The 20,279-nt window shown below is 44.0% G+C and overlaps 1 protein-coding gene across 2 annotated transcripts in view; it reads left to right on the top strand.

Moving 5' to 3' along the window:
- Nucleotides 1–3,352: 3,352 nt before the first annotated feature.
- Nucleotides 3,353–20,279, top strand: part of VSX2 (visual system homeobox 2) — a 99,075-nt gene continuing 82,148 nt past the window's right edge. For both annotated transcript variants that reach the window (XM_085626774.1, XM_085626773.1), the window contains exon 1: nt 3,353–3,825. In XM_085626774.1, the coding sequence (XP_085482900.1) occupies nt 3,462–3,825 (364 nt within the window). In that variant the 5' untranslated portion in view covers nt 3,353–3,461. The remainder of the gene's footprint in view (nt 3,826–20,279) is intronic.

The following is a 20,279-nucleotide window of genomic DNA, read 5'->3' as shown; positions in this document are numbered from 1 at the left end:
ATCTGAATACCCAGCCATTTTGTCCGATGATGCGAATGTTTTAATTCACTTCCCAGGCCCAGCAGATTAATCCTGACTGGATCCTTCCTTCCTTAATCAGCACCAATAGAGTGTTTTGCTCGCTCACACCGATTTGGAGCCTACGTGCCCTGTTTTCTCCTCAGGCCCATCGTTTGGGCTACTGATGGTAACTCGCCCCCAGTCTCCCCTCCCCACACTTCTGCCCTGAGGAAGACCCCATCGTAAGGGACATACTTACCTACCACTTTCCAGGGGTCGAAACGTCGACATCTACCACACTAGCCAGTCTGATCAACAGCGATTCATCACTGTGGCTTTATCTAGAGCTATGGCTATTTAAACATCTGGATGTAATGTGATTTACCTGGCTCTTGTATGAGCCCCTTCCTGAGAAATAACTGAGTTTGTGAATTGTACACTGTTCCATTCACTACCTTATCCTCACTTCATTCACTACACCCTCACCCTTCCCTCCTGGGGCACTGCTTTGAATATTGTGTTAACAAATGTTATAAAATACAGGTTGCTCAGTGGGATTAAACAACACTGTTCATTAAGAATACTATGATTCTGTGTATAACTGTGTATGACTTTTTGGTTCTTTAAAGCACAGTAATTCATACACTGGGACCATTCTCCGTATGTACTGATGCTAGACAAGGCTTAGTTCATATCCTGGTTGAATTATATAGGAGTTTCTTTTGGATCCCTTGGCATATCCTGTTAGTTTACCGAACCCAGCTGGATTCCCAAAAATGCCAAGATGAAGGTGAACACACCATTTAAGAACTACTGTGTAAATACTAGGCTGGAAAAAGAGCCATCCAAACCTTTGGCGCCGCTTAATTATAGTCTTTCATATATTTATGAAGTTTCTTTATATTTATCTCTGGATTTTTTCAAGATGGGACCAGGCAATTCTCTTTCGCTTCAGAGCAGGGTCAATCCATTAGTCCCTATTTTTTAAACATTTTTTTGATCCAGAGGAGAACAAATTTTCCACCTGCCCCTGTGACGATCAATCCCCACGATCATTACTGCACTTCGTTTTTGGCAAGTTGTACAGCCCAGCACTAAAGCACTTTTTGATTCCTTTGTTGCGGAAGCTAGGTTTCCACGTTGTAGCCCAGCTCTCCTTCATCTACAATCCCTGAGTTCACCCGAAACTATTTTTAGCACCTGCGCCTTTTTGAAAGCAGCTATTAGGGCTAGACGAACCATGTTGTATTAACTCGTTAGAATTATATGTGCAGCGTGGTTTAGCATACGGAGTTTGGTGAAATGATTTGGTTCAATTTTAGGGGATAGGGGGAGCGCATAGCGGACCGTATTTGAGGTCTTTTTTCTCTCTCCATTCCCTTGTTTTTTAAACCTCAACCACACCCTGTACGAGTGTAATGGAGCACAGAAATGTGACTTTGACTCGCACCTCTTTGCTCATCCTAAACATGGTTGTTTGATGTTTTGAGAAACTTTTAAAGTTGTGTATGCACTGGTTTCCTTTTTTACAGTTTTTAATGCAAGATTTTTTTTAAATCTTCGTGTGTGATTGTGTCTACGTGCAATATTTATATGTACTTTTATGGTCTTTTTTATTTGGACGGAATAAAGTTATTTTGTATTGAATGTATCAGTCTGCGACGCAACTGGTGCTCATGTAAGTGCTCTGATACATTCGGGTCGAGTTCGCGCTACATAAAACTCCCAATAATATATATTTTTTTAAACTCTGTGGGAATACTAAAGAAGTACTTCGGCCTGGATTACGAGCGTCCTCGTGTGGGTGCGTTACATGTCGAACCCCATAGATGATGCCACTGCGGCGACCGCTGTTTATGCGATGCGATGAATAACTCGACTGTAAACTTCCCTGTGAACATGGTAAACACACCATGCCGATTTGGGTGTTTACGTCATTAAAATGTGCATGTTCCTGATTGACGTGGCTTATTTGTCTGGTAAATGTCGATACGTTTGACCTGCTGAAATGTACAGGGTGTGGGGGGGGTGGGGGGGGGGCGTTAGCCATCCGGGGTTTGCACCAAGTACCAGAATTTATGAAAGCCCGATTCAATCGCTGGGGGTTGTACTTCTATTTGATTAAATGAAATGTAGAGATCGGGATTAACATCAAACTATATCGCCCTGTGTCAGTGCATCAGCCATGCGACCCCTGAACGTGGTACCAGCCTGAAGGGAAAGTACGCTGACGCTCGGCAGTATATACTACACTTAAACCGCCTCCCCATGCGCCAGGCAAATAGCCAGACTTTTCGAAAAATGAAAAGGCACGTTCTTGTAGTCTTGGTACCAGCACTTTCTCTGCCGGGAAGCGCATAGTGACGATGCAGTTCGTAGGTGAGCGCTACGTAGGTCTTCTCGTGCCCTTGTAGACGGGGTCAGGCTGGAACAAAAAAATAGGCCAGGGCATCAAAATAAAAGCAGCCCACATTTACAAATCACGGCAGATTAGAACTTGTAAAGACGCGCGGTATGGATATGGTGCAAGGTACGGGAGACTGTATGGACTTACTTTGGTTTAATGCAGGCATTGTCTGTGGTAATTAAAAAAAACAACAGCCACAAAACAGCCCACCTGACCATCGAACAGGCCCACATGCCTCTAAAATACGGCCCACTCACTGCTCTGTCAGGCCAGCCCACCGGGCACGGCCTGATTGCCTCCGATCCTGCTCGTACACGTGTCACATTGGCAGGGAGCTTTGGTGCTTCTGGGCGCCTCTCCTATTGCATGAGTGCGTCACCTGGTCAGTATCAGCTGCTAAGTGTCAGCACAGGGCTCCTGTAGGTATCCCAGTGTGAGGGGACCCGAGGAGGAGAGCGGTGGACGTTCGCAGCGCTGTAGTTCCACCCTGGTACCCAGGCGCTATTTACAGCCACCTCCAGGGTGCAGATTCCGCCGTTGGTGCTGCACCAGCTGCCTTGTTTCCCTGCCAGTGCCCACCTGTGGGAGACCAGCAGGGAGCTGTGGTGGTGCTGTTGGCTGAGCTCTGGTGTGTGGCTGATGCGCGCCCCTTCCTAGTCCGGTCCCTCTCTTTCCCTGTCCCCCGTCCCTCCCTCCTCCACTCTCTACGCTTCCACCTCTCCCTTTCTCCTCCCTATGATGTCCCTCCTCGACGTCCCTGCTCCCGCCCTCCGCTCCTCCCCGCCTGGATGCCATCCCTCCGATGACTGCACTGATGGATTCATGCTTTTTGGCATCCCTAATCGCTCGGGGGCTGCTGATTGGCTGCCAGCTCTGACCCCGTTCGGGTGGCTTCTCTGGATAAAAGGGGGGTTTGTTGGGGGCTCTTGAGCATTGATGCTGAGGGGACACCTGGGACATACTTCAGGAGGGGCAGGCGGCACAGCAGAAAGAGGAGGCCAGGACCCGGGTGGAGCGAGAGGCGCAGGTGGCACAGGACGCACCCAACTGTAGAATGACGGGCAAAGAGGGGCAGCTGCTGCCGGAGCCCCTGACCAAGGCCCGGACGCCCCCAGCCGTGCCCCACCCGCCCCGCTGCACAAGCTTCGGCATCCAGGAAATCCTGGGCTTGAACAAGGACCCCCCCGCGCCGCCCAGGCCCGGCCTAGACGCCCTGACCCCTGGGGCGCACCTGCTGGCGGCCCGCAGCGTGCTGAGCCCGGCCGGGATGGGCATGGGACTGCTGGGGCCCGGGGGCATCCCTGCTTTCTACAGCCAGCCCGGCTTCTTGGAGGTGCTGCAGGACCCCCAGAGTGTTCACCTGCCCACCCTGGGGAGAGGCCCTGGACAGAGAGACAGCAGGGAGACTGCCAGCTCAGGTAACGTCAGACTGAAAGAGTGGTGGGGGGCAATCATGTGGTGGCCCCAGAAATCTATAAAACGCCCGCATATACCGGAACTCCTCTCTGCCGAAATGTATAGAAGAACCCCTGCGTGCAAACCACACGAGGACACGCGAAGAATTTAGAGTGCACACCCTTCATATAAAGTCACCACCCTCTCGAATTTATAGAACGCCCTCCCGTGCAAACGACGCATGCGGCCGCACAGTGCGCCCCCTTGCACTCCGCATATACTCCTCTCCCCCCCAAATGTATGACACACCCTCCGTGCAGACTACACGAGGCCACACTCATAGAATGTACACAGCCCCCTTGCGCCCGCATTAAGTCACTCCTCCCCACGAATCTATAGCACACCCTCAGTGCAAACCACACGAGACCCCACGCCCAGAATTTACAGTACACCCCCTCGAACCCCTCTTATACAGTAACTCGTCCCCCCGAATTTATAGACCACCTTTCCTGTTAACAACACACTCACAGAATGTACAGTACACACAGTTCTTTAAATGGGCAGGTACCCAGTATCTACACTTCTTTAAATCGAAAGGGAGAATGCCTCCACCCCTTACCACGGGTGCAAGACTAATGGGGGAGTAATAGGGTTTCTCAGCAGCAAACAGGTACTCTGGTATAATAAGTAACTACACCTTCGTATTTCCATTTCAAGCACCTCCGTATTTCCATTTCAAGCACCTCCGTGCAAATAACATATGCGGCCACACTCCCAGCAGAATTTACAGTGCACCCCACACATCCAGTAACCCCCTCTCCTCGAATGTATAGAACATGCTTCGTGCAAACGACACGAAGCCGCACTCCCAGAAATTGGCGCACAGCTCTGGCACCCGCACATACAACTCCCCTCCCCTGAATCTATAGAACCCCATCTGTGCCAATAACACGTGGCCACACGCTCAGAATATGTAGTACAAACCCCTCACAAATATAGCAAGTCCTCAGAATCCATATTGCACCTCTCCTGCACTCCGCAAATGCACGCAGGCCCCAACAACACTCGCAACAAGAACCCCAGAATGTACAGTGCACTGGCCACACACACAGCTATAGTGCTCGGCTTTTATAACACACCAACCCTAATTAGTAATAGTGGGATCACTATAATACGCACTGTTTTTGAGGGAGTGTACCATATTGTTAATTCAAAACACTCGTTATGGAGGGTTCTGGCACACTGAAAGGCAGAGCACTATTGGCATGGTCTGTAATGTTGTGAAAGATAAAGCACTATTACTATTGAAGGAGTAATGTTGAGGGAGTCTCTCACATTGTGAATGGCAGAACACTATTATTTTTATTGAGGGAGCCTGTCATGATGTAGAAGGCAGATCACAATTGTTGCTGAGAGTGCCTGTCATCGTGAAAGACAACTCACAATGAATATTACTCAGGGACCCTGTCATATTGTGAAAGGCATTGAGGGAGCCTGCTCTATTGTGAAAGGTGGCTCACTAATATTATCACTGAAGCAGCTTGTCATATTGTGAAAGGCAGCTCCCTATTATTATCACTGAAGCAGCTTGTCATGTTGTGAAAGGCAGCTCCCTATTATTATTACTGAGGGACCCTGTCATATTGTGAAAGGCAGCTCACTAATATTATCACTGAAGCAGCTTGTCATATTGTGAAAGGCAGCTCACTATTATTATCACTGAAGCAGCTTGTCATATTGTGAAAGGCAGCTCACTATTATTATTACTGAGGGACCCTGTCATATTGTGAAAGGCATTGAGGGAGCCTGCTCTATTGTGAAAGGCAGCTCACTATTATTATCACTGAAGCAGCTTGTCCTATTGTGAAAGGCAGCTCACTATTATTATCACTGAAGCAACTTGTCATATTGTGAAAGGCAGCTCACTATTATTATCACTGAAGCAACTTGTCATATTGTGAAAGGCAGCTCACTATTATTATCACTGAAGCAACTTGTCATATTGTGAAAGGCAGCTCACTATTATTATCACTGAAGCAGCTTGTCGTATTGTGAAAGGCAGCTCACTATTATTATCACTGAAGCAGCTTGTCATATTGTGAAAGGCAGCTCACTATTATTATTACTGAGGGACCCTGTCATATTGTGAAAGGCAGCTCACTAATATTATCACTGAAGCAGCTTGTCATATTGTGAAAGGCAGCTCACTATTATTATCACTGAAGCAGCTTGTCATATTGTGAAAGGCAGCTCACTATTATTATTACTGAGGGACCCTGTCATATTGTGAAAGGCATTGAGGGAGCCTGCTCTATTGTGAAAGGCAGCTCACTATTATTATCACTGAAGCAGCTTGTCCTATTGTGAAAGGCAGCTCACTATTATTATCACTGAAGCAACTTGTCATATTGTGAAAGGCAGCTCACTATTATTATCACTGAAGCAACTTGTCATATTGTGAAAGGCAGCTCACTATTATTATCACTGAAGCAACTTGTCATATTGTGAAAGGCAGCTCACTATTATTATCACTGAAGCAGCTTGTCGTATTGTGAAAGGCAGCTCACTATTATTATCACTGAAGCAGCTTGTCATATTGTGAAAGGCAGCTCACTATTATTATTACTGAGGGACCCTGTCATATTGTGAAAGGCAGCTCACTAATATTATCACTGAAGCAGCTTGTCATATTGTGAAAGGCAGCTCACTATTATTATCACTGAAGCAGCTTGTCATATTGTGAAAGGCAGCTCACTTTTATTATTACTGAGGGACCCTGTCATATTGTGAAAGGCATTGAGGGAGCCTGCTCTATTGTGAAAGGCAGCTCACTATTATTATCACTGAAGCAGCTTGTCCTATTGTGAAAGGCAGCTCACTATTATTATCACTGAAGCAACTTGTCATATTGTGAAAGGCAGCTCACTATTATTATCACTGAAGCAACTTGTCATATTGTGAAAGGCAGCTCACTATTATTATCACTGAAGCAACTTGTCATATTGTGAAAGGCAGCTCACTATTATTATCACTGAAGCAGCTTGTCGTATTGTGAAAGGCAGCTCACTATTATTATCACTGAAGCAGCTTGTCATATTGTGAAAGGCAGCTCACTATTATTATTACTGAGGGACCCTGTCATATTGTGAAAGGCATTGAGGGAGCCTGCTCTATTGTGAAAGGCAGCTCACTATTATTATCACTGAAGCAGCTTGTCCTATTGTGAAAGGCAGCTCACTATTATTATCACTGAAGCAGCTTGTCGTATTGTGAAAGGCAGCTCACTATTATTATCACTGAAGCAGCTTGTCATATTGTGAAAGGCAGCTCACTATTATTATTACTGAGGGACCCTGTCATATTGTGAAAGGCATTAAGGGAGCCTGCTCTATTGTGAAGGGCGGCTCACTATTATTATCACGGGGGACCCTGTCCTATTGTGAAAGGCAGAGTAGGGCTGAGATTCTGGCTAGACGTATGAAGTAAAGAGATGGTAGAGGGTTGTGCGTGAATAAAACGATAGTAATGACAAATAGGATAGTATTTGTATGATACAAATGATATGACGACGCGTGTATTAAAAATAATAATATGGAAAGGCGGCATGATGAAAAATAGTAATACAATTCTATTCATAATAGTGGTTATCATTATTAGTGACGACGATCATGATAATAGTACACCGATGCACCTTGGAAGACGGATATGGACTCCATTCTAGTTTGGCTTGTCCTCACAGGCTGGCCCTGCAGCCCCCGGGGGCCCGTCCCACCACAGGCAGGATCCCGATGCTGAGGGAAAGGACGGCTCGTATTTTTCGCCTGAAGCTCGGATTCCCACCCGCTCTGCATGCTGTGAGGTGCGCCCGTCGCCCAGGCCTCCTGTCTGCGAGACGGCCCGACAGAGACCCGGCGTCCCCTGCTCTCTTATGAGCTTTAGTGGTCCGGGTACGCGTGTCCGTCGCTTCCATTTTTAAATCTTTCGAATCCAAAAGAAAGTCTTTTGCCAACGAACTTTCCGTTTTTATTCGTTTCTGCCTTTTCTTTGTCAAAGAGAGCCGAACTTGTGGGGGAGAGGGGTTAGGGAAATGGAGTTGGAGGGGAGGGGAAGGGAAGCGCGGCCCTTTCCGAAAAGATGCGTCTTTTCTACATTGCGTTAACTGTGGAGAAAAAAACAATTATTTGCCATTCCAGGTAAATCGAATAATTATTTACGGACAATCATTCGTTAAGTAATGAGTAAAGGAGGGATTTTTCGATGAACGGGGAACATTCGAAGTATCCTTTCGATGTATGTGAATATAAAACGCCAGTGACTGCTTTCAACGAATGAATGCTCGTTTTCAAGGCGGGCTGTCAGGGTCGGATCTGCAGACCCCGGAGATTGGAGCTCGGAGGCTTCGGTAGAAAAGGGAGACCATAAAAGGAGGATATCTATCTATCTAGTCACCCTGTTTCATTTTCCGGCTGTCCTCCTAACTTTAGTCTTTCTACCTCATTCCCAACTCTCTCTTCGCTCCCCGCCCTCCTCTGTACGTTTCCACTCCCACTCTCTCCCCACAGGCCACCATGTATCTCTCCCTCTGTTTTATATGCTTATTTACTCCCCACACTGTATCTTCCTCTTTAACACTCTCTCTAGCGTGGATTGCCCCCTCTCCTTTCCAGCCTCACCTCTCTCTGTCGCTCCTTTCAGCATCCTCTGTCTCTTCCCAGGTCTCTCCGCCCTCACCCCTCTGTATCCCCAGACATCGTCCACCCACCCATCCTTGCATTTATCTCCTGGCACCTGCCCCTCTTTTCCTCTCCACTGCCGCCTGCCTGTATCCCCTCTGACTAGGGTTGCCCCCTGGACGAATCACCTAACGCCGCTTTTTGTAGCCCTCATTTGTACATACTTCAAACAGCAAATGTAAATAACAAGCGCGTTTACACGGTGCTAGAGCTGTGTGTGTCAAGTACCGCTGACCAATAAGTAGAGTAAAGAAAGGCAGAACCGTCATGTTGAAAACGAATAGATAAGATTTTGTTTAAAGTCCTATTGTATCATGCTTTTGCAGACTCCTAAAACGACAACAAATGGCCGGTATTTTTCTCTTGTAAAGGTGGTCGTAACTCTTGACCTCTGGTTTTCTGCCTCACCCTCGAAATATATATTGCACTATGGTCTGTCTTCCACCCTCACACCTCTCTCAGCCGGATCCCCCTTCCACCTCTCTGTTATGTTTATACTTGTGTCCCTGCGAGGACACCATATGCTGATGTGCACTCTTGTGTCCCTGCGTGGACTCCTCTCCTCTCTCTTTTTCTGTCTCTAGCAGCCTGTACCCTTCTTCACCCTCACCTCCCTCTTCAACCCCTTTCTCTCTCTCTATCCAGCCTCCACCCCACGTCCCTTTCATTTTGTAACGTATCGTTTGCTTGTATTTTGTGTGCTTTTGATACATGCACAACGGCCACCACTGCCTCATGTAACGTAACCTTTGTTTTAGTGTTTTGAGTGTCTGCCATTTATTGCAATTTTTCTTTTTTTTTTACCTCTACGTGTACTTTGTATGCTCTTTTAACCTGCACACGTCACGTTTTCCTTTTGTAACGTATCGTTTGCTACCTCTTGTATTTTGTTTGCTCTTGATACTTGCACAATTGTCACTATTGCCTCATGTAACGTACCGTTTGATTTTGTAACATGCTCACTTGTAATTGTTCTCCTTATGTATCATTACTGCTCCTATTGTGAAGCGCTCTGATACCTTCGGGTAAACTCCGCGCTATATAAAAACGCATTAAATAAATAAATAAATAAATTTCCCTAGCAGCCTCTACCCCTCTCTAAACACGATCTAATTTCCACTTCAACCACTCTCCTCTCTATCGCTAGAGGCAGCCTCCACCCTCGTCACCACCAATTCTCTATCCATGGTCGCCCAACCCTCCTGGCCTCCAGCGTTGTCCTTTTCTCCTGTACTCTCCGTGGCAGAACTCGTCCCCTTCATCCCTATGATTCCTTCGCTTCCCACCCTGCTCATGCTCTGCCCCGACCCGCCGCTCCTCCGGGCGGGAGGAAGAGTTCAACGCGTACACACCAGGGAAACAGAAACAAGGTGTGTGTTTCCTGTCTCTAAACCCGCCTTTCAGTCCCGCGAGCTCCGCCCCTTCCTTGTTTCTCCCAGGCCACAGCCTGTCTCTTTAGGGAGCCCTGTGTTTCTTGCTCACAAGAGGCATGACGCACGAGGCACTCGGGAACACTCGCACCCCTCATCTGTACGCACACAGGACCCGGACAGTATATTTTGACAGAATCCGACCTCTCTTAGGCACCTGTCCGAGTTCTTGATCACAGCCTCAAAGTGACACGGTAACCACAGACCGGGTGACAGCTTTTCCTTTCCGTAACTGGCTGCCTTTTGGAGAGAATGAGGATTTCTATTTTGTAGGGTGATAAAAGACGCACGTAATTTTCACTAATCCCCTTTTCTGAGTCATTTTCGGACGACTTCATCCCAGATAAGATTATTCCCTCAACACACCATCGGCATGCCCTGTTTGATCCTCCTCCCATTGTGATTTTCCCCATATGACATTTTTTTTAAAATTCATTCGTTCTTTTAATTTACTGTACGTAACTCTTTGTCGTTCAATTTTTCCCATTTGTCGCAACATATTTTGTCTGTCTTCTCCATCTTTGCTCATCTTATTTATTTTTTCTTTTTATTTGTCTCATTGATATTCTTTTGTACATTAACCCGCTTCTTTCATTTGTGTTTTTCTTCATTTCGTTTTCTTTCGAATATTCCTTTGTTCTTTCTTTTTCCTTAATTTCTTCTTCCCTTTAGTTCTTTGTTAGTTTGTTTATAGATTTCTTTCTTTCTTATTTTATTTCCCTCTTTCTGTTTTTCAATTAGTATCTTAGAGATGTTCTTTCTTTCCTTTCCTCTTCTGCTCTATACTTAAATCTTTTTTTACCCATGTATTTTTCCAGATGTTTCTTAATTTCTTTCCGTGGTTCTGTATTTCTTTCTACCTTTTATATTTACTCAGTTGTAGTCCATTTCTTTCAGTTGGTCTTTGTTCCACTTATTTTTTAATTGCTATCTTGCCCACTCTCTTTCATAATTATTTCCCTTCTCCTTTTTCGATTTGTATATTTCTCACTTTTTGTCTCCTTTCTATTTTGCAATTACTCAGCTTTATTTTAGGTTTATTTTTCAGTTAATTTCTGCATGTCTTTTGTGATTCCCTCCCTCCATTTCTCTCTGTCTCTCTTCCTTTATTTATTTTTTCTTCCCTTCATATTGACAGCTTACACTGTTCGCTTTCGCTTTTCTTTTTTTCTCTATATTCTGTTTTTGACTTCCCATGTTTAACATTCTTTTTTACTTCCTCCTGCTCGTTTGTCTTTCTTCTTTGCTTTTTTCTGTTTAGTCATTTCCTCTTCCCCCTTACATTTGATTTTTTTTGATTAGTGAAGTTCCTCTATGTCTCTCTGTTTCGTTCTCTTTTAGTCTCTCTACGTCCTGCTTGTTCTCCTCGTCTTTTCTAAGAACTGAATCTATGCACGTTACCACAGGCATTATTTTATTTTCTCCTCTTCCATGGGTGATAGTTCCTCTGGTCGATGGTCAGTCTTTGGTTATGAGACAGGGTTTGTGTCCCAGTGACGCGCGCCGGTCCAGCAACTCCTTTCGGGGAGGGGAAGATAAGGATAAAACATATTAATACTTAGAAGTTTGTCACCAGACACTTTCTCACTTCTATTTAAGGGATTATTCAAAAATTTACGAGTCAATGTAGGAGTTTGAGGCCACAGAGTCGTGGTGGAAATTGCTGATAGAGATGGAATGAGGGCAAAAGAATGGTGGTGGGAATGATTGATGGTCAGAGGTGCACCACTGAGATGTAGAAAGTTGATGAAAACGACCTGGTGGTGAGAATGATAGCTGCTGAGAGGTGGAGGTATGAAGATATAGAAAGTGATTAAAATGGTAGATGGTTCAAGGTGGGCAATGAAGGCAGAGAAAGTGATGAGAATGATTGGTAGAGGAGCCTGATTTGTGGACATATGATGACTGGTGAGAACAGTGGAATGAGGCATTGGAATGGGGCACAGAATGGCGGCGAACATGATTGATGGTCAACAGTGGGGTATGAAAAATAGAAATGGTCAGATGAGGGGGTATGGGGACATATAACAGTGGTGAAACTGATGTCCAGATTCAGTGAAATGAGGACATAGAATGTTGGTGAAAATCGATTGTCAGAGATGTGGAATGAGAACATATAAAGGCAATGGCAGTGATTAATGGTCAGAGGTAGGGGACGGGGACTGAGCGGATGAGAATTCATGGTCATATGTGCATTATGAGAACATAGGTTGGTGGAGAGAATGAATGATGGTCAGAGGTGGAGAAGGAGGACGAAGAAAGTGATGAGAATGATTGATGGTCAGAAGAGATAATATGGTGACATAGAATGGTGGTGAGAATGAATGAGGTTAGAAGTGGAGTGTGAGGACAAAGAAAGTGATGAGAATGATGGGCAGAGGAGATAACATGGGGACATAGAATGGTGGTGAGAATAATTGAGCATCAGAGGTGTGATATGGGCCACAGAATCGTGGCAAGCATGATTGATGGTTGGAGGAGGGCTATGGGGACGCATACTACTGGTGAGGATCATTGCTGGGCAGTGTGACATAATGGTAGTGAATTTGATAGACAGAGTAGGAAGTTAATAGGAGACAGAATGGTGGTGGAAATATTGATAGTCAGAGGAGGAGTTTAGGACATAGATTAGTGATGTACTTGATGGATAGAGGTATTGTATGGGAACATAAAGATGAGGAGAATAACTGATGGTCAGAAGCAGTTATATGGTGACATAGAATGATGGTGGAAATATTCATGGTCAGAGGGGGTGTTTGGGGGACATAGAGTGGTGGTGAAAACTTTGGTCATAGGTATTAAAATGGGGTCAAAAATGGTGGTGACAGTTATTGATGGTAACAGGGGTATGGGCACATATAAAGTTGAAGAAAATGATTGCTGCTTGGAGTTGGGGTATGATGATGTAAAGGGTTTCCCCCCATTTATCGATTCAAAAATATTGTTTGACCACAATATTGTAGACCAACTAGTGCTTAATTTGAAAAGAAAGACGTGCCAGGGCATGTGTCTGGAGGCCACTGCAGCCTGCACCACCCAATGCTCCCATTAGCACAGCCAATGACAGTACAGTCACTACAAGCCGTTATAGTTGCACAAGGGTGACAATTTAGAATTTAAATATACATTAAAATGACTAATACCTGCCACCTGCTATTCTTATAGCTCTGGGTGTCAGGTATTAGTAATCTTAATGTATATTTAATTATTAAACATCAGCTCATCAAACCAATAAGACAAACAGCACCCCATAGCCCATGTTGACAATAAAGTGCCAGTGCCGAGCCCTGGAAACCACCAGGTCAAATTAAGCACTGAGACCAACTATCATGGCTACAAAATATTGTGGCCAGAAATATTGAAGATAAGTTCATTTTTATTTACTTATTTAAAAAAATATTGACGTTTAAAATATAGTTTAACATAATATTGTTTATTACTATGTTGTTTTATTCTACTGTTATGCTTTTATTTCATTATTTCTTATGACATTTATCTTTAATTATTTTAACTAATATAGATGAGTAGTTTTTAAACAATTATATATATATATTATTTTTAATTGATTGATTTGAAATTTTCTTATTTGCTATTAATTTGTTTACATGTTTAATACATTTTTGAATTATTCAATTTTAATGTCAGATTGTCGGTTTTGGGAGTTTGGTTGACTAGTGTTATTTAAAACACAGTATTAATGTTAATTATTATTTTAATCATTTATTTGCTTACATGTTTAATAATGTTTTATATTATTTAATCAATTCAAACTTCTGGATGTGGGGTTTATTGGGGGAATAGGTGGGTAGTGCTTAATTAAAATATATTTCAATTCATAAAATAGTTTAATATATTGGTAATGCAATTTCTTTATCTATATGTTTAACTGTCTAATTTATAAAAATGTTTGTATATTTTTTCGTAAACTCTAATTTTAGGCATTTTATCTATGGTGCATTGGATGGGTGTTGTTATTTTTAAAGGTAGATGCATTATGGTTACATTTTTAATATTTCCACATTTTCATGTTTAATTTTAAAAATATTTTTATTGTTTTATATTTTTATATGTGGCGTATATGGGGAAAGGAGAAAAAAGACTTTTTGTCAAAAAAATACTTAAAGTATAAATTAAAAAACCTATAATATTTTTTATCATAAACGATTTTGTTACTTTTCTTGTTAGGTTTGTATGTCAAGTTGGGGATGGTTGGTTGAGGAATATTATTTTAATTATTATTTATATATGACAGAAAATAATATGGAATTCTGCTTTATTTTCTATTTTATTTAATCTTTACTAGATTAAAGATTTTACAATTGTTTACATTTATGAAATCGTGATTAATCTTGATGTATTTTATTCGTTTGTGTTGCATTTGAACACCTAATATATGTACTCTGCCCAATGTTTGGTAGAGTGGAGTTAGAAAAAGAAATCAACACCCCTGTGTATTTACTTTCTCCAGTGTTTGTTAGACTGGAGGTACAATAGTGAACCTGAATCGCAAATAAATGCATTTTCCCCAGTGTTTGTTAGAATGGAGTTGGATTAATAAATCTGACCCTCCCACTGTATGAACTTTCCATGTTGGTTGGATTTGCGTTTGAACCTGATCTTTCAATTTATGAAATTATCCCAGTGTTTGTTAGACTGGCGTTAGAATTGTAAATCTGTCCAACAATATCCCCTCTGAATGCACTTTCCCCAATGTTTGTTAACTTGAAGTTAGAATTGTAGATTTCAACCCCTGGTGCATTTCCTTCTATTGGTATAGGTTTTTAGTTATTTTGGTTTATTTGGATTTGTTTTTTAATTTTAATTATTTTTGATTATAGTTAGTTTGCTGCATATTACGTTGTCCTGGTTATTTTGTTTGATATATTTATGCATATTTATTAAAAATGCTTTTTTTTAAACATTTCATTTTCTAAATCTTCATTTTGTTATTTTTGTTGAAATATTATTTTTAATGGTTGAATGCGTTTAAAATATATGTTAATATTGTTTGACTATTGATTCATAATTAAACATGTATGTGATGTTTTATTATTTAGTCTGAATTACAGATACATATTTTAATTTAATAATTCGTTTAAGTGTTTAATACATTTACTGTAATTTATAGGTCAATATTAATATTTATTTTTTAATCATAAATGTCTTATACACTTATAACTATTTGAAAAAGTTAATAAAGTAATATTTATTATTTTTCATTATATACCCTTAGATTAATTTAAGAACCATAATTTAACTTTTATTTTAAAATAAAATAATGTTAAATGCAATTAAATACATATACTTATAATCATATTGTTGTTATTATGGAGTGCAGTATTTTTGACCAAAATATTTTTGTACTTTACAATATTAGTATGTTAAGTTGATATTTTTGTTGTTGATGTTTTTATTACAATATTTTTGTACTATGATATTTTTGTGGTTTACTTTTCATCGGACAGCCACATAAAGTGCTGTGAGGATGATTTATCTTCAGAGATCGGACATGGAGACATAAGGTGGTGGTAAAAATGACAGATGGTCAGAGTGAGTGGTATGGAACTAGAATCATGGTCAAAATATTGATGGTTAGAGGTGGGATATGTGGCTATTTCATGGTGAAAATGATGGGCAGAGGTGATGATTTGGAGATGTTGAATTAATTTCAAATTAAATATGTGAGAGCTGGTGAACGGGGCAACATTAAGATGATAAGGATGACATGGTCAAAGGCAGTGAATGGGATATAGGAAGGTGTTGAGAATGGTTGGTTGTCTGAGCTGGAGAAATGGAGTGGTGCTGAGAATGGTTGGTTGTCTGAGCTGGGGACACAGAATGGTGTTTGAAATGGTCGGTGGTGAGTTGGGGAACGTAGAATGGTTGGTGGTCTGACACGGGGAAATAGTATTTGGCTGCAAATGGTTGGCGTTCCAAACTGGGGACATACAATGGTGTTGAGAATGGTTGATGTTCTGAGCCAGGGACATATAATGGTGTTTGAAATAGTTGGTGGTCGGAGCCAGTTATATAGAACAGGAACATAGAATGGTGTTGAGAATGGTTGGAGTTCTGAGCCGGGGACATAGAATGTGTTGAGAATTGTGGGTGGTCAGATACAGGGACATAGCATGGGTTTGAGAATGGTTGGTGGTCAGAACCAGGGACGTGGAATGGCGTTGAGAATGTTTGGTGGTTGCAGGTGATAGTGGTCACAAACAATGTGGACATTGAACAGTACTGAGATTGAGGCTGGTAAAACTGGTGGTCGATGAGAAAGTGCTATGACAATACCCAGCATGCAACAGTTTCTGCCCTCCGCAGTCGATGCTCTGGAGTCAGTGACCAGGGCAGGTGCTGGTCAGGGAGCAGTGCATATTTTGTTTAGCCGGTGAATTGACACTTAAATTAAGGTCTGTACGTGTTCGTCACCGTGTGTGAATCTATTTTGAGTAGCTCCAAGGTCCCCGAAGGTCACAAATACATTTATAATAGAGGCACATTGCTTTATTTGAGATATATATATGCTCTATCAATGCAAGGCATTAACATGAAACGTGTAATAGGCTTACGAAAACGGGACGCAAATAAAAAACAGTATTAAAATACATGATGTAGTCGAATCAAATGCTACACCTGCACAAGAGTGTTTACTAGTAGATGGAAGTAAACAGAGGGTTTATAATTATACAGCTTGCCTTAAAGGGTGGGTTTGCTCGTTCGTTTCATAGCAGAAATTTTACCATTGGAACAAAGCACAAGTATGGATGTGTGAGCGCTTCAAACATGTCTGCAGTGTGCTCACTTCTAAACCCTATGTTGTGGCATCCTGCTAGGAGCACCAAGGTGACCGGGCAGGAGGAGCGACTGACCGGGGCTTAGCCTGAAGCCTGGCCGTGGTGGAAACCATAGTACAAGACACCCCTCACTGACCCCGAAAGTAGAAACAGCCGTGGCACAGATTGCCCTAGGAATGGTACATCTTCGCATGCCTGAGATCCCAAAACTAGATCGCAGGGAGCAAAGGCGCAGGTATGTGTCGGAGGAGAGGACTGCATGGACAGACGTGACTGCAGGGACGGACAAAAAAGGCTGGAAGAAGACAGGATGAGAAAGAAGTAGACAGACTGGAGGAAGACAGATGGAAGAAGAGAGGAAGACAGACCAAAGGAAGAGGGGCAGACTGCAGGAAGAGGGAGATTGACTAGAGGAAGCGGCCACTATACTCCGACCCCCACTGAACCAGATGTACTGCACCTTACTGTCTAGCCAGGTGCGCTTGTAAGATATAAATAAAGGGCAAAGACTGCTTGAGGTCTTTGACCACGGCTGATTACTTGCGTGTGCTGTGTAGTTCTGTGCAGCTGCTACATCTTCATCCAGGCTTTTCTGCGTGCTTTGCTACATTGGAGACGAGGACTCACCCGACGCCTGCAGCTGCATCAACTCTGCCTCATTTTCACTGCATCTCTCTATGACTCCACCCTTTGGGCCCCAGCACTTCCTTCTACTTCATTACTCAGGGGAGGAGGTCTACAAACAGTTTGAATACCTCCTTAACCCGGGTGTGGATGATGACTACGATGCCACTGTGCAGGCCCTCAACGCTCATTTCAAACCCCTAACTGAACGTGGACTTTGCGCACTTCAAGCTACGCCAAGCATGCCAAGGCAAAGGGGAGTTGTTTGGCAACTTTTAAGCCCGCCTCCCCAAATTGGCTAGCACCTGTACTGCTGACGACCAGCCAAAGGAGATTCAAGCAAAGATCACCTGAGGTTGCCAGTCAAAGTCCCTCTGGGGTCTGATCTTGAGACAGCCTAACATCAGTGTCGGTGACATGCCCATCCTGGCATGGGCCCACGACTGATCAGCGATGTGGGCCGCAGAGATGGACATAACCCTGACACATGATACCAGCAGCTGCAAGTCGCCTGTGGTTAAAGTGGAAACAATAGATGCAGTATCCACCAGAATGAAAGGCATCCGCCCCAAGTTGCCCTCACCCAGGCTGGCTGTTGCACACTGCAGGAACTGCGGGGAGAGGAACATCCCCTAGAAAACTGCCGAGCCCAAGGAAAGATGTGCTCCGACTGTGGTAAGTCCCCCTTGACAAAGTATGCAGAGGAGGGCTGTGGGGCATGTGCTAGAAGGCCGACAGGAGAGGCCATTCATCAACTCTCGCTAGCAGACCCAGAAAGCCAGAGCACGTCGCTGTGTGACACTCGATACACCCTCCGAAGACGAAGATGTATTCCTCATCTCATTCACTGAGCACCTCAAACAACACAGGAAAACCCCAACCCACATGTGTGGTCGAGGTGGCTGGCACAACCATCAAGGCACTCATTAACACAGGGGCATCCGTCAACATGATGAGCTTTCACCAATATCAACGACTCTGCCCTCTGCCAATTCTCTCACCATCAACGACCAAGATCTATACCTATGGAGGGCAGTTTTCCTGATCGTTGAAAGGGAAAATTAGCATATGGGTACAGTCCAATACCCAGGAGACTCGAGCTATGTTCCACCTCTTCAAAAATAAGTTGAAACTCTCAGTTGGTGACATACGGCGGAGGACCTGGGCCTGGTATCCTTTGCTAGGAAAGTTGAGGCTTTCCAGATTGATGAACTGTTAAACCAGTTTCCCAGCCTCTTCCAGGGGCTAGGGTGCCTCCAAGCCCCTCGGATCAAGCTCTACATAGACAAAACAGTCAAACCAGCGTCCCCTTTCACCTACAGCCACTGGTCAAGCAGGAACAAGTCAAGTTGTAGAAATTGGGTGTAATTGAGAAGGTCTCCAGGGCCACGCCATGGATGTTCTGTTGTTCATTGCAGAAAAAAAACAAGCAGCCAGGCCAAATACGCCTGTGCATTTATATCCGCCTTTGGAACAAAGCCATTAGACGGGAGAGACACTTCACGCCCAAGATGGACGATATAATCGCGGACCTCAGCAAGGCCCAGTGGTTTTCAAAGCTTAATTTCCATGCTTGGTACCTACAGCTAGATCAAAGCAGCAGGTACATCAGCATTCTCCACACACCTAGGCCTGCGGAGGTACAAGCGCCTGAGCTTTGGGATATCATCGGCAGCTGAGGTGTGCCAAAAATGCCATCAGGGAGCTGCTTTCCAGCCTGCAAGGGGTAATGAACGTCAGCGATGATATTCTGAAATACTCCACTACAGCTAAAAAACTTCATCAACAGCTAAGAGCCACTCTGGAGTGACTATGTGATCACGGCCTCACTCTCCACCGCAAGAAGTGCTCCTTCTTTGAGATAAGCATCAAGTTCTTCAGATACATTTTCACCTAGCACGGCATCTAGGTTGACTCAAAGAAGTCGCAAGCAATCCAACAGGCCCCAGCGCCATGTATTGCCACAGAAGTTCTCATCTTTTTGGGGATGGCCACCTATTGCGGCTGGTTTATCCCCAACCAGGTGGCTATCATAGAATCACTCAGGGCACTGACAAAGGGCGATGCCAGGTCGACCTGGGGCCCCCAGGAAGTGGACGTGTTCCTGTGTGTTAAGTTGGCGCTCCTCAGCAAAGCAACAATGTCCTATTTTGACTCCAAGAAAAGGACAGAACTCATTATGGATACCAGCCCGTTGGGGCTTGGGGCGGTGCTGTCGCAATAGGTCAATCCAGGATGATGGGAACCTCTGGCCTTTGCAAGCATAGCTCTCTTCCAGACGGAAACCAGATACATCAAATTAAGGTTGAAGCTCTTTCCATCAAGTGGACCTGTGGACATTTCCACCTTCATTTGTGTGGGCGGCCCTTCTGTGTAATCACTGAACATCAGCCGCTGGGCCCACTCTTCAAGGGCACAGCACCCCATCCTCCTCCCAGGATTGAGCACTCCAGTTCGAGGTGATATACTGACAAGTCTCCGGGAACCCAGCCATCTTTTTATCCCGACACCCCTCCAGGCAGACTGCAGACCAGAGCACGATGCAGGCTGGATGGAGGAATACATATGCTTTGTGAGCCGGGGAGCATGCCCGAGGGCTTTGAGCCTTACAGAGGTCGGACAGGTGACTGCTGAGGATACTGTGCTTATGAAGGTCATAGTGATATTACAATAGGGGTCCTAGAATATGTTCCTGAAGAACACCAACCAGTAGAGTGACCCTGACAAAGAACTTCTGATCAAACTTTGGAAAAGTCAGGCATGAGCTGAGTTCTATCCTGGACAATCTTGTACTAAGAGGGCACCGTATAGTCATTCCCGCAAGTCTGACAAGGCGGGTGGCAGAGGTTGCTCATGGATGTCACCAGGGGACCTACAAGACGAAGAACTGGCT

This window comes from Triturus cristatus, chromosome 9 (genome assembly GCF_964204655.1).
Source record: "Triturus cristatus chromosome 9, aTriCri1.1, whole genome shotgun sequence".
In the NCBI taxonomy this organism is placed as follows: domain Eukaryota; kingdom Metazoa; phylum Chordata; class Amphibia; order Caudata; family Salamandridae; genus Triturus; species Triturus cristatus.
This window is presented reverse-complemented; position numbering and strand designations above follow the sequence as displayed.